The sequence below is a fragment of the Eumetopias jubatus genome, unplaced genomic scaffold, assembly GCF_037043125.1.
Source record: "Eumetopias jubatus isolate StellerSeaLion01/CBP00866 unplaced genomic scaffold, mEumJub1_p1.0 scaffold_13, whole genome shotgun sequence".
Lineage (NCBI taxonomy): Eukaryota > Metazoa > Chordata > Mammalia > Carnivora > Otariidae > Eumetopias > Eumetopias jubatus.
The window spans coordinates 48,836,030-48,849,515 of record NW_028274819.1 but is presented as its reverse complement, the minus strand read 5'-3'; the positions used below and the strand labels follow the sequence as shown (position 1 = coordinate 48,849,515).

The 13,486-nt window shown below is 46.6% G+C and overlaps 1 protein-coding gene across 1 annotated transcript in view; it reads right to left on the bottom strand.

Annotated features, from left to right (window-relative positions):
* The window catches only part of SCUBE2 (signal peptide, CUB domain and EGF like domain containing 2), a 73,599-nt gene that overhangs the window by 2,030 nt on the left and 58,083 nt on the right, over positions 1–13,486 (bottom strand). The window contains exons 17-22 of the mRNA XM_028116774.2: positions 12,067–12,237; positions 9,910–10,077; positions 9,026–9,187; positions 6,693–6,890; positions 5,474–5,626; positions 236–315 (exon numbers count right to left, since the gene is read on the bottom strand). Of these exons, the coding sequence (XP_027972575.1) occupies positions 236–315; positions 5,474–5,626; positions 6,693–6,890; positions 9,026–9,187; positions 9,910–10,077; positions 12,067–12,237 (932 nt within the window). The remainder of the gene's footprint in view (positions 1–235; positions 316–5,473; positions 5,627–6,692; positions 6,891–9,025; positions 9,188–9,909; positions 10,078–12,066; positions 12,238–13,486) is intronic.

Here is a 13,486-nt window from a genome sequence, read left to right as displayed (position 1 = left end):
ACACATTCCCAAATGTAAAAAAATACAACTTCACTTGGCAACACTGAAGACAGCCACCTGAATTTTTTTTTTTTTTTAATTAAGTCTGGTGAAGATATCAAACTGACCTCAGCCCAGAGCAGGTTCAGTGTCTGGCAGGTGGCAACATGGAGCCAGAGGAAAAGCTTCCTTCAGTGGAGCCGGGAGCTCCGTGGGTGACGGGTGACTGTGGTGTCCTCCTTGGCTATGTACTCACCTTCAGTATTTCCTGATGGTTCTCAGAAGCATAGAGCCTGCCATCTCGAACTATGTCTTCAATGAGTTCCTGGTAGTCCTCTGTTGGAATAAAGGACATAATTGACATTCAGAGGTTTTTGCTCTTTCCAAATGAGCTTCTGAGGAATGCCCCTTCTGTAGCTGCTATCAGAACGATGACCACTGTGATCCTGAGGCTAGCCAAAGAGAACTTCCACAGACACCCACCACCACACCCTCTCCCCTACCAGCCTCTGCATCTGTCTCTTCTGTTCCATCTCCCCTCAGATGAACCCTCTGTGCATCCGGTCAAGGCCCTTCCTCCACTCTGTCCGCTGGCTCCAACTTCTCTCACCAAGGCAGGGGCATTGTTCCAGTAATTCTGCCCTTTCTGTCCTACACGATGACGTTTTCTCTCCCTGTTGGGCCTTCCCATCAGCGTTGCCACGTGCCATTGTATCTGATCCAGAAAAAGTCCCTCTCTCGACCTCATTTCTCCCTCCAGCTCCCATCGACGTTTCTGCGCCCTTTATTGCAAAACTCCTCAAAAGAATTGTCATCACTGCCTGTCTCTGGTCGTTCCTCCTCCTGGACCCACTTCCTCCCTCAGCTTCCAGGATACGACACTCTTTGGTTTTCCTCCCCCGCCACTGGCCGCTCCGTCTGAGGCTTCTTTACCACTCTTCCCCTCTCCCTGACCTCTTACTGTAGGAGGGCCCCGGGCTCAGGGCTCGGGTCTCATCTCTTCTGTCTGTGCTCGTTGCTCGCTGAGCTCATGCAAGCTCATGGCTGTTCTCTCCTTCTCTACTTTTCTCTCTTCTGTTCTCCTCCCTTCTTCCCTTTGCCCTCAGATTGTGCAAAACAATTGAGCTTCTTGCCCACCAAGCAAGACTCTTTTTTCCTATTTTTCTTTTTTGGATGGGGGTGGGGAGAATTTGGCTGGTTGGAGAGGGAAGAAAGCCACATTCATTTTCTTATCAATACTTCTTTGTCCTGACGTACACATTAAATGCAATGCACTTCACGTAAGCTGTCTCCGAATCTAAATCCTCACCTTTCAAAGTCTAGCCTACTTCCTACAGTCATAATTCAAACCAAGCATATGCAAAACACAATCTTTTCCAAATTCCAAGCTGAAAAGAATGTCTCTTTGTATGCATATCATGTGCAACAAAACCAAACAAATCATAAGAACATCACTGGAATTGTGTGGGAAGAGTTCTTGTAGTTTTTCCTAGTCAAGTGATGGTAAATGGAAATTCACTAGCTATTTATTAACTATTGTATAGTTCTCATGACTTTTTTTTTTTATCTATGGCATTGTTATCTTTATTTTATTTATTTTTTATTATTATGTTATGTTAATCACCATACATTACATCATTAGTTTTTGATGTAGTGTTCCATGATTCATTGTTTGCGTATAACACCCAGTGCTCCATGCGGAACGCGCCCTCCTTAATACCCATCACCAGGCTAACCCATCCCCCCACCCAGTTCTCATAATTACTAATTGAATACATGTACAACCCCACTGGTACTCTATTCATGGGGTATCTTCCTTCTTATTCTTTTATTTTAATATAAAATATGAGTAAAGGTATTTGTTGTTTATCTCGAATTCCTCTCCTGCAGAGTGTCCTCCTCAGAAAACTAGCTCCTTTGGCTGACGGGTGTTCACCACTAGGAACACCAGTTGCTGTGGTGTGTTCTGGCTAAGAACGGAAGAGCTGTCTGCCACTACACCAAATGCTTCCAGATTGTGGTCAAAAAAAAAAATCTTAAAACGACTCTCTCCACTATTAAGAACTGTTGTGTTTTGTCACTTGCTACAAGTGTCATGAGAAAAGCAGTCAAGTGTTGTAGGTAAGAACTCGGGCCCCAGAGTCCCAAAGACCTCTGCAATGCTGTCCTCCTGTGACCTCAGACCAGCGGTCTAAGTTAATCTCTAAGCCTGAGTGGCCTTGCCTGCAGAACCAGCAAAGGATCTTGTCTACTTCATGGGCAATTGTGAGAAATGTGCCATTTCGGAGGCACTTAGTACATGCCTGGTACTCAGTACACGTACTCAGTACAGGTCACAGCCACTACTGCAACTGTCCCCGTCCTCCAGGGGTCAGTGAGCCAGTCTTAGCAGCCTCACCTGCCCGCCCCCTTTAAAGATTATTTATTTATTTATTTGATATAGAGAGAGCACAAGCAGGAGTGTGGGGGCGGGAAAGGGCCAAGGGAGAGGGAGAGAGAGAATCCTCAGACTCCCCGCTGAGTAAGGAGCCCAACATGGGACCCAATCCCAGGACCCTGAGATCATGACCTGAGCCAAAATCAAGAGTCAGCCACTTAACTGACTGAGCTACCCAGGCACCCCAGCACCTGCCCCTTCTAAATGTGATTTCTATTCTTCTGGGCTTGGAAACCAGGTATCAAACTTATCTGAAATACATGTTTAAAAAAAAAGATTGAGGGGGCACCTGGGTGGCTCAGTCAGTTAAGCGGCTGCCTTCGGCTCAGGTCATGATGCCAGGTTCTGGGATCAAGCCCCACATCGGGCTCCCCGCTCAGCAGGAAGCCTGCTTCTCCCTCTCCCACTCCCCCTGCTTGTGTTCCCTCTCTCGCTGTCTCTCTCTCTGTCAAATAAATAAAAAGATTGAATAAGCTCTGAGTAAAGACCTGCAACAGTTTTCAACTATTTTCTTCTGTGACATGTGTAAGACACATTCTCATGGGCCTAACCAGAGTTATGTGTAATTTCCCTGGCTCAAGCTACAACTCTTTATTTGAGCAAATGAAAAAAAAATCAAGATGTTTTTGTGTGCCACAAAGGCAGAGTTGAGAACAGCCAGGCTAAAATACATGCGCTTTAGTGATATTTATCCCAGAGTCTCCGTGTCTTTTTTGGTTCCCTCCCTGATCCCAGATAGGGGAGGCTGTTGGTTGTCCTGCTCTCGGGCAGATGGGATGCTCTGTCTCTCTCAGCAGAGCCACGTGGGAGGCATTGGTGTCCACCTAGGAGTCTGATCCTATGAGCCCTTGTCTCGGGGGTTTGACATGGTTTCAGGCACAGAGATGATAATCCTGCCTTTTCTAACAGGTTAGAAATAAACTATGTGAACTGCTTTTATAAAATCCATAGAATATTAATCTTTCTAAAACACCTACTTTGGGCACTTGTCTGCCTAAAAACCTTGCACAGTTCAGTGGCTCCCTGTGAGTTTAGGAACACCCTTCTGAGCCTGGCACTCAAGCCTCTTCACCACCTCCACACCCTTCTAATCTCATCTCTCACTGCTAAGCCCCACGCACCCTACCAACTGACCCAATCAGGCTGTTAATCAGTCCCCACACACGTCAGGTACTCTATCCTGTGGCCTATATCATTCTCTCTTCCTAATGTTCTTCTTCCCATTATAAAACAAAACAAACAACAACAACAAACAACTCATGTTCTTTGAAGACACAGATCTCCGGAGATTTTGCTGTATTCTTTCCAAAAACCCACGCACAATGAACTGGTGCCCATTCTTCTCCTGTCACACAAAGCTATGGACCTGCCACATTACAGCATCTCTGAGCTGTGGTCCATCACTAACCATGTGGCCTCCAGCACTTGCCCAATGCCTGGCACAGGAGCTGCTCACCAAGCATTTGTTGGGGTACATGGATGAATGAATAAGTTCATGAATGAACAGATGACTTGTCCCCCACTGGATTATGAGGTCTTGCAGGACAAGGTCCAGTTCATTTTGTATTCCAAGTAAATGTTTGTCAACCAAGTCCCAGACCTGGGTAGGGCCCCAGGACTCACATGGACCACTCCTTTACTTAAAAAGAAGAAAATGAAACCAGAGAAGTCATCTGATTTGCCCAAAATCACACAGCAAATTAGTAGCAGAGACAGGGCCAGAACTTGAGTCTTTCTCCCCCCTTCTCAGGATTCCATTTAATAAAAGCCACAGTCATAATTAGCTAGTATTTACTGAGCATTTACTATGTGCTAGGCACTGCACCAAGTCCTTTATGGACTATCCCATTGAACTCTCACGTTAGGTCTAATGATTATCCTCATTTACACATTAAGAAAATGAGGCTTAGATGGTACAACCACTCTGGAAAACAGTATGGAGTTCCCTGAAAAAGTTGAAAATAGAGCTAGCCTACGACCCAGCAACTACACTACTGGGTATTTACCCCAAAGATACAAATGTAGTGATCTGAAGGGGCACCTGTACCCCAATGTTTATAGCAGCAATGTCCACAATAGCCAAACTATGGAAAGAGCCCAGAGGTCCATCGACAGATGAATGGATAAAGAAGATGTGGGATATAGATATACAATGGAATATTACGCAGCCATCAGAAAAATCTTGCCATTTGCAACAACATGGATGGAGCTAGAGGGTAATATGCTAAGCGAAATAAGTCAATCAGAGAAAGACAATTATCATATGATCTCACTGATATGTGGAATTTAAGAAACAAAACAGAGGATCATAGGGGAAGAGAGGGGAAGATAAAACAAGACGAAATCAGAAAGGGAGACAAACCATAAGAGACTCTTAATCATAGGAAACAAACTGAGGGTTGCTGGAGGGGAGGGGGTTAGGGGGATGGGGTAACTGGGTGATGGACGTTAAGGAGGGTACATGATATAATGAGCACTGGGTATTATATAACACTGATGAATCACAGACCTGTACCTCTGAAACTAATAATACACTGTATGTTAATTGAATTTAAATTTTTCTCAAAAAATGTCAAAAAGAAAGAAAGAAAGAGAAGGAAGGAAGGAAGGAAGGAAGGAAGGAAGGAAGGAAGGAAGGAAGGAAGGAAGGAAAGAAAGAGAGAGAGAGAGAGAGAGAAAGAAAGAAAGAAAGAAAGAAAGAAAGAAAGAAAGAAAGAAAGAAAGAAAGAAAGAAAGAAAATGAGGCTTAGAAATGGTAAGTAACTTACACAAAGTCACCAAAGAGATTAGGCCAGGGCTGGCCCATGTTCTTACCCACCAAGTTATGCTCACTTTTACTTATTTTCTGAAAGATCTTTTCATTCCTATAGCCAGTGTCCCCAAATGCCTGTTTAAAATTTGGCACCTGTGAGTCAGCAATGTCCTTTCTCCCTATTCCCACCTGCCTTTCTGAACATGTGAACTTATCAGCAATCCACCAGCTGGCCCAGAGTTTGGTTCAACTGAAAGCAGAGAAGCTCCCTGCGTGGGATGCAGCCTGAGCCTCACAGTGCTTACCATCGTATGTCACGTAAGGGACCTGGAAACCTTTGGCACTGTTCCCTTCATTGGACTTGAACTGAATCCACAGCTTCTTTGATCTGGAGGTGAAGGCGATGGGCCGTTCGTAGGTCTGGCAGGTTTCATATGTTGTCACAGAATTGGATGAAGCTGCCAAGGGAAGTTGGAGGGGGGTGGGCTTCAACTCATCCTGAGCAGGCAGACAACAACACTCATCTTTTCAAATACACCATACAACAAGTTATGCTCAAGAGCTCTTCAGGCCCAGCTTTGCCATCATAGGGGCCAAAGCCCTGGAAATTGAGAGGACTCAGCTGGTGATTGCAGGCCCCCAGGGCGGGCTCACTGAAAGGCCCAGGGCTACAGCAGGCCGAGTGCTCCAGAGCTACCTGCTGCCATCCAGTAAGAATCACCACCAATCCCCGCGGGCTTCCTAAGACCAGGTGGGGCTGGGCAGGGTGGGCTTTATGGACCTTATCTCACTTAACCCTCTGAAAACCAGAGAAGTTTGTGCGGCTGACTTCAGACACTGTAACCACTAATCAGAGTGGCAAACACATCGTGGCTCTGTGTGTCATTATTACTCTCAGTGCTTTATGAAAATAAACTTGTTTATTCCTCATGATGACTCTATGAGGTAGCAACTATTATTATCCCCATTTTAAAGGACAAGGAAACTGAGTGACAGAAAGATCCAGAATGTATGTCCAAGACCACAGAACTAACAAGAGGTGAAGCTGGGTTCAGATCCAGGCAATCTGGCTGCTGGGCCCACTCACTACACCGCTCGGAAGTTGTGTTGATGGCAGTGTCTCTCAATGGACCCTGGGTCATGTGCCAAGATGGGAGGAGGGTCCCTCCTGGCTGGACTATGACCTTAGCCTTGGTCAGTCCCCAAGCCCAAGTGGCTTCCCATGGTGAAGCAAGTGTGTAGGGGCAGCCCTCCATGAGCTTCATTGGCTCCCTGTGACACTGTGGAAGAGGGTCCCTGGTGAGCCCAGAGGGGAAGACTGGCCTGCAGAATCACTACCTCTGGGGTTCAGCGAGAGGCCTCAGGGTGGGTCTTTGTCTAAATTTTGTTTCTTAGCAAATGCTATAAACTCATGTCCCATCTCTGTTCTGATATGAAGGTGCCCACATTTAAAGCTGGGAAGCAAGCCAGCAGGCTTCCCCACCAGCCTTAGAAGGAGAGGGGGGGCAGAGGGAGGGGACGCACAGGTTTTCCGCATCACGAGGTAGTCTCCACAGTCGTCTTCTATGGGCAGGAAGATCTCAGGGACCACAATCAAGATTCGGCGCTTAGGTGGTGGGTTGATGGTCCATGTACACTCGGTGTTGGCTGGGTAATTGCCTGGGTAGTTTGGGGATTCAATGTATCCAGTGAAATCTCCCAGCTCCCCTCCACATCTTCTGTCTGGAAGGGGAAATGCCATGAGTCATGAAGGCACAACACTGTCATCACTCCACCATGGCCACCAGCAGCTCAGCTGATGAAAACTGCTGCATCCCTGTTGCCATCGGGGCATGGGGCCTGCAGATGGCACCACCGTGGAATTAGTGTGTCTGGTAATGCCTAGGGCTCCCATGGGAGCCCAACTCCACTAACTCCCCACACAGAGCTCACCCCACTGAGTCCCCCTCTGAGTAAACATTTTCTCATTAACTTGAAGGTGATCCTGAGCAGGGCTTAGTGAAACAAAGGACAACTTTGGTTTTCAGTATTTTGTTTACAAAGTCTAAGTGCCAGGGGAACCCATGACATAGAACTTCTAGGTCTGTCAAAATAGGAAGAACAGAGCTTACTGCGAATTAGAGGATATTTGACCCTTTCCTAGAGAACTTGGATGATTTCATGATAGTCATATTCTTTCTCTTTTCTTTCTGGCCAAGACCACATTTTATTTTTGGTGTGGAAGAGAATTCCAATAGGGTATCAGCCAATTACTCACCTCTGGCACCAAAAGCAAGGAGTGCATGCATGCGTGCGTGCGCGCACGCGCGCGTGCACACACACACACACACACACACACGCAACCAGCTCACCCACATCTTCATTCATTGACTCTCCACTCATCCAACAAATGTTAGCAAAATCTCTGGGGGTTCAGAAATGAGAAAGACACAGTCTTTGCCCTCAAGGGGCTTACTGTTTAAAACTGTCAGGTGAATGTGTACAAGAGAGGATGTTGAAGGGACTTTTTCCTCTCTAATTGTAACTGGGAATTATTATTACCATTAGAAAAAATAAACAGGCTTTTCTTCTTGGAAGGGGGTCAAGTGGGGAGAGCCATGGAGCTCAGAAAACTGCCTTCAGGCCTGAAGGACCACCTGAGGATCTGTGCCATGTGGCTCCTAAGGGCCGACCAAGGGCCGGGGATGGGAGGGCAAGGAAACAGATTTCATCTGGGTATCAGGAATAATTTTCTTTCTTTCTTTTTTTTTTTAAGGATTTTATTTATTCCTCATTGGCAACCCTGTCGGGACCCCTCTCATTCTTGAGAGCTTTTTCTGTATCTTTACTTAATAAACTCTGCTGCTTTATTCACACACAAAAAATATTTATTTATTTGAGAGAGAGAGCATGAGACAGGAGAGGGTCAGAGGGAGAAGCAGACTCCCCACTGAGCAGGGAGCCTGATCCAGGACTCAATCCTGGGACTCCGGGATCATGACCTGAGCTGAAGGCCTTCGTTCAACCAACTGAGCCATCTAGGCGCCCAGGGAAGAATTTTCCAACACTGAACCTCAATCCCAAATTCCTCCAGTGTGGGGAGACCTCCTTGCTCCCCTACACCTCTATCTTACTGACAATAGATTAGCTGCGATTTACTTCTAACATTTCCTGGAGAATTTTACATAATAATTAGAAACCAACCAAGCAGCCAACCATGCGGCAAGTCCTTGAATGATATGCTTCCCCATTCCTATAGGATACAAATCCAAATCCTTTGTGTGACATTCAAGGCTTCCCTCCCTGATCTGCCTCAGGTTCCCCTCAAACATTGCATGATCCAGGTCCAGGGGTCTCTTCGCAAAAAGCCTTTCACTTTTCCTAGTCTGTGCTTCCTCGCAGCTGTTGTCTCGGGTTTAAAGTTCTTTGTCCTGCTCTCTCCCGTGCTCTCCATCAAAACCTTCACATGCCCTCCAGAAGCCTTTCCTCATCTCTCCAGACAGAACGAATTGCTCTTTCCTGGGCAATCCCACAGCCTGTGCTATCTACAGGGCCAGGGACTTACTCTGTTTGCAGTGTCTAGCATGTGACAGGTCCTCAAACAATGTTTGCTGAAAGGAAATTCCGTCCCTGGGAGGAAATGTCAGCAAGTATAGCCTATCAAGGTGCCTAGAGAAGCAGCCAGGATCAACACAGTTGAGTACCTAGGGGCCAAGCCTGGCTCTCCTTTAGCGCCAACTTCGGGCACCGGGAGCTGGGCTAACAGTGTCCTCATGGTTCTCAGTGGCCGTGGGACACCTGCCCCAAGCCCCCCAGCGTCAGGTGGACCCAGGCACTTTCCTCTTGGTCAAGACTGTGAAAGCCTTAGAGAGACCTACCTTTACACTGGGTTATGTTCGTGGAGCCATCAAAGTCAGTGGTAGTATTTCCTGGGCAAGAAACACAATTATTTTTTCCAAATTCAGGTTGATATGTTCCTGCTGGGCAGCGAATACATCGGTGAGTGGTGGTGTTGTAGAAATGTCCGGGTGAACACTGAACTGTGGGGTTGGGGGAGAGTGGAAAGAATGGAAAAAAAAAAAAAAACTATTTTCATTACCGGTCACATAAAAGTTTTCACAGTTCGTGAAATAAATTTGTATGCCTAAATGAAGTCCTGCTTTCCTACTAATCTAGGGCTAATCAACACTTAATTCCCTAAATAGCCAGCTTGGGTGGACTTGTGACTCATGACACTGAGAAAAATACAAAGGGAACAAAGTATGGGTGTATCTTCAAAGCGTTTACAGAGCATGCAGTCAGGCATAAATGAGCACAGCCCAGGTTTTCATGCAGAGCACACTTGTGGGTTCTGAGCTTGCCAAACGGATGCCCGGCCTGGGATTTGGCCCCTGGGGGAGGTGGCGGTGGGGCTCTGGGGGCAGGTAGGAGCTATATGAGAGGGGAGCTCCAGGGGAGGGGCCTGGATGGAGGAAGGCTGGAAAGAAGGAGCCAAGAACCTATTGCACAAAACCTGCTCACCTCTCCCAGACCAGTCGGCCCCATCTGCAGGGGCCCAGGTGGCTGGGGGAGAACACATCTAGGGAGTTCCCATGCTCCCCGCACTTCCTGCAGGGGCGGATAGAGCTGGGCCCTGACCTCCCGCCACCGGGATACCACACCAGGCACCTCTGGACTGGGCTTGATCCGAGCTTTACCAGACTCCCGTGGTTCTCAAAAGGGAAATTCAGTTCTGGAAAAAGGCAAGCTGCCAAGTCCTCACCTCTGGTTTCGCAGTCCTGGAAGGAAGTGGCTCCCAGGTGTTTGGTGGGGAGGCCTCCCCCACAGGGGAAGCAGGAAGTTCGGCCAGCCTCAGGCTGGAATGTGCCCAGGGCACAGAGCTGGCAGGGTGCAAAACCATCTGCAGAATATTCCCCAGGTTGGCACAGACCTGGGAAAAACCGATGACCCTAAATGAGCAAGGCCCCCGGGGCGGACCCCTTCCCATCTCTCTGTCGATGAGCTCAAAATTTGGTCAGACCCGTGGCCCCATGCTGACCTGGTCTCCCACCTCAGTGAGAGAAGCCCTGTCCTGCCCCACCACTGCCCCTGAGCAGATGGCATGTGAGCGCCTGATGTTTATATGCCGGGCTACAAAGCACAGGGCAGAGATGGAGACCAAGGAGCCAAGCGTTAACAGCTTCCACCGTAGGCACCAGGCCTGGGTTTGCTTAAGGTTGAGGACTCCGCAGTGCCCAGCCAGCGCCTGCAATGCAGGAGCCCCGAGGAAGGCTCCTCCACTCTGGAATCAATCTGGTAATTTAAGCCAGAAGTGCATCCTCACCCAGCTGACTGTGTCCTAGTGATGTCATGGAAGAGTCTCCCTCTTTTATCAGTTCTATTTACTAAGTCACATCTCACACTAAAGTGTGTCCCAGCCTCCCTCTACGAAATCCAACCAATCTAATCCACATTGATAGAGGGACCCAGTGGCATTTACTTTAAACACATTACTTCAGTACTTTTTAAGTTTATGACAAGAAACACAGCCATAAACAAAAAGATTTCTAAAAGCACATGTTCCTTGGCATTAGCTTGTCACTGCCAGGACGTTATAAAAATCTGTTGTCTCTTGTACTGCTCATCATCTCTCCCTTATTAAATTTCATGGTCTTCTTTCTACCCATAGGCAATAGATATAATGGCATTTAATGAACACACCCCAAGGGAAGAGTCTGGGGTCTGTTGGACCTACTACATTCTGATTCCAAATCCTTCACTCTCTGTGTGACCTTCAATGACTCACTTTAGCCTCCAAAAGTTGTTGTAATGTTACAACCATAGGAGTAATTCATGTAATACATTTCGCATGATGCCTGGCATAGGTAAGTATTCAATAAATGTTAGCAATTGTTATTATTACTAGTATTATTATTACTATAAATGTATCTTAATAAGGTCACATACAAGTGTAAGTAGATGCCCTAAGTGCCTCCTTATAAGCCTTGCAGTTGGTCCGGGGGGAGGGGAGGGGCAGAGGGAGAGGGAGAGAGAATCTCCAGCAGACTCCCCGCCGAGTGTGGAGCCCAACACAGGGCTCCATCTCATGACCCTGAGATCATGACTTGAGCCAAAATCAAGAGTCGGACCAGCGACTGGATGGAAAGAGCCATCCAGGCGCCCCATGACTTTTAAACCATTTGAAAGGTCCTGCAGTTGAGTCTGGGGTGGTGTAGGAGGGAACTAAAGCTGGCACTGGGAGTCACTGGGAAGAGAGGCAGGGGCTGCAGAGCGTCTCGTGCTCTGTGCCATGGACGTCACCTACACACCGCAGTGTTAGATCACACCTTCTCTTTGAGCCCACAGAGCAGCAATACAGCTGGCCCTTCTTCCATTTAATAAAAGTAAGACATTTGTTAATAAATAGGAACCACGCCCACAAAACTTAAGTAAGCTTGGCTCCAGAGTTAACATTTTATAAGGCACATTAAAAACTCTTCACAGAGTTCTAACAAAAAAACCAGATGGATACTCTTTAAAAATCAATAAGGTATGAATTTGAGACCGAAGTTGGAAAAATAATCAGAACTACTTTCTCCATGTTAACACTTGCAGATAGCTCCCCGTACACTGGGAGATCACTCAGGTCTCAAGGTATATTTAATTACAGTGAGTACAGATTGCAACAGCAACACTTACACCTTTTCTTCTGCCAATGTATTCTATCAGCTTTTCATTTATTTGTTCAAGCGAGCATCAGCCCAGCATGTGTTGGGCATGGAGATAGGCACTGGAGAGCCAAAGATGAAGCCAATATGGTCCCTGCCCGTAGGAAGCCCACAGTGCAGTATGCACTGTTTGCACTGAAACGCTACTTACCCTCTCTGTCTAAGTCATGTTGGAAACCAGAGGAATAAGAAGGGGCAGACGGAACACTTACCTCCACATTCAGATACATTCCAAGCTTCTGGAGTCTTCAGGGCTCCAGGATTTTCTGGTCTTGGGCAAGGTTCACATGTGATTTGTCCTTCCTCATTCTGGAAGGTTCCATTTGGACACAAAATGCAGCGTTCTTGTGCTCCATCATAATATGTCCCAGCCCTGCAACTGACTAGCCAAAGGGGGACACGATCTGGTCAGTGAAGGCACAAGAGCCAAGGAAGGATGATATAAGTGCTAGAGATAAAGGTAAAGAGATGGCATTGACCCCACGCTCCTCCACACAAACACCCAGAATACAGAATGTGTACCACCTTTGGGTCTTCCGTGTACACCTCTTGCCATGATCCCTGTCGCCCACTCTTAGAGGTGTTCACATGGTCCCTAGATCATGAGCTCCTTGGAAACAGGGATCACAGTGGTCCTAATTATTTTTGAGCACAAGCACTTGACGACTTTTCCTATTTCACAGGGCTGTCAGAAGGATTATAAAGTGAAAATCATTCATTGAACACAGGCCTAACGCCAAAAGAACAGAGAAGAGGGTGCTATTAATTCTGCCTGATGGCCTCCCTGAAGGCTTCCTAGAGGAGGCCACATTTGTGTGGGACCTTAAAGGATGAGAAGGATCTCTCCAAGAAGGAAAAGGGGCAGGTCATAAAAAGTCACGCACGACATATAGGAGGAGAAGGAAGAAAGGAAGGTTGGGATAGATTTTAAAAATTCTTGAATGCCACGCATTTGGGTTTTCTTCGTCTGGAGGAGCCATTGAAAGAAGAGGAATATGACCAGAGCTGGGTCTCGCTCTCTGGTGGCTGTGGGGAGGGTAATCTCGAGAATCTTACCAATAAGCTCTCCCACACAACACGCTTCATGTTTATCATAAAGTTAATATGTTATGAAGAGTGAACCATGGTAAATGTCTCCCCAAAGAATAAACTATAAGGAAATGAATAAACTATGCTTCTGACTACATTTCTGATGTTGTTAGTTAAATGTAGATTTATATCTCATTTTAGAATATGAATATAAAGTAAATATGCTTAAATGGGTTCTCTAGTATCATATTCAAACATCAACATAACCATCAAAAGAGACTTTCTAATGGCTAACATTTACTGAGTACTTATAATCTCCTATTCACCATGCCAAAAGCTTTACATACATTATCTCAATTATCCCTAAAAACAACCCTAAGTATCTAACAACCCTAAGGAGTTAGGTGCTATTATTAACTCCATTTTACAGAACAGACACTTAAGGACGTTAAATGATTTGGCCAAGGTCCCACAGCTAGTCTATGAAATACACCTACGGTGAGATTAAGAGCTTTGAGTTTAAGGGGGAGAGAGGTCTCTAGCAAAAGTGCAGACTGAATTCAAGACTTTGCCAAGGATTCTCTCTGTGGCGTTAGGGGCGTC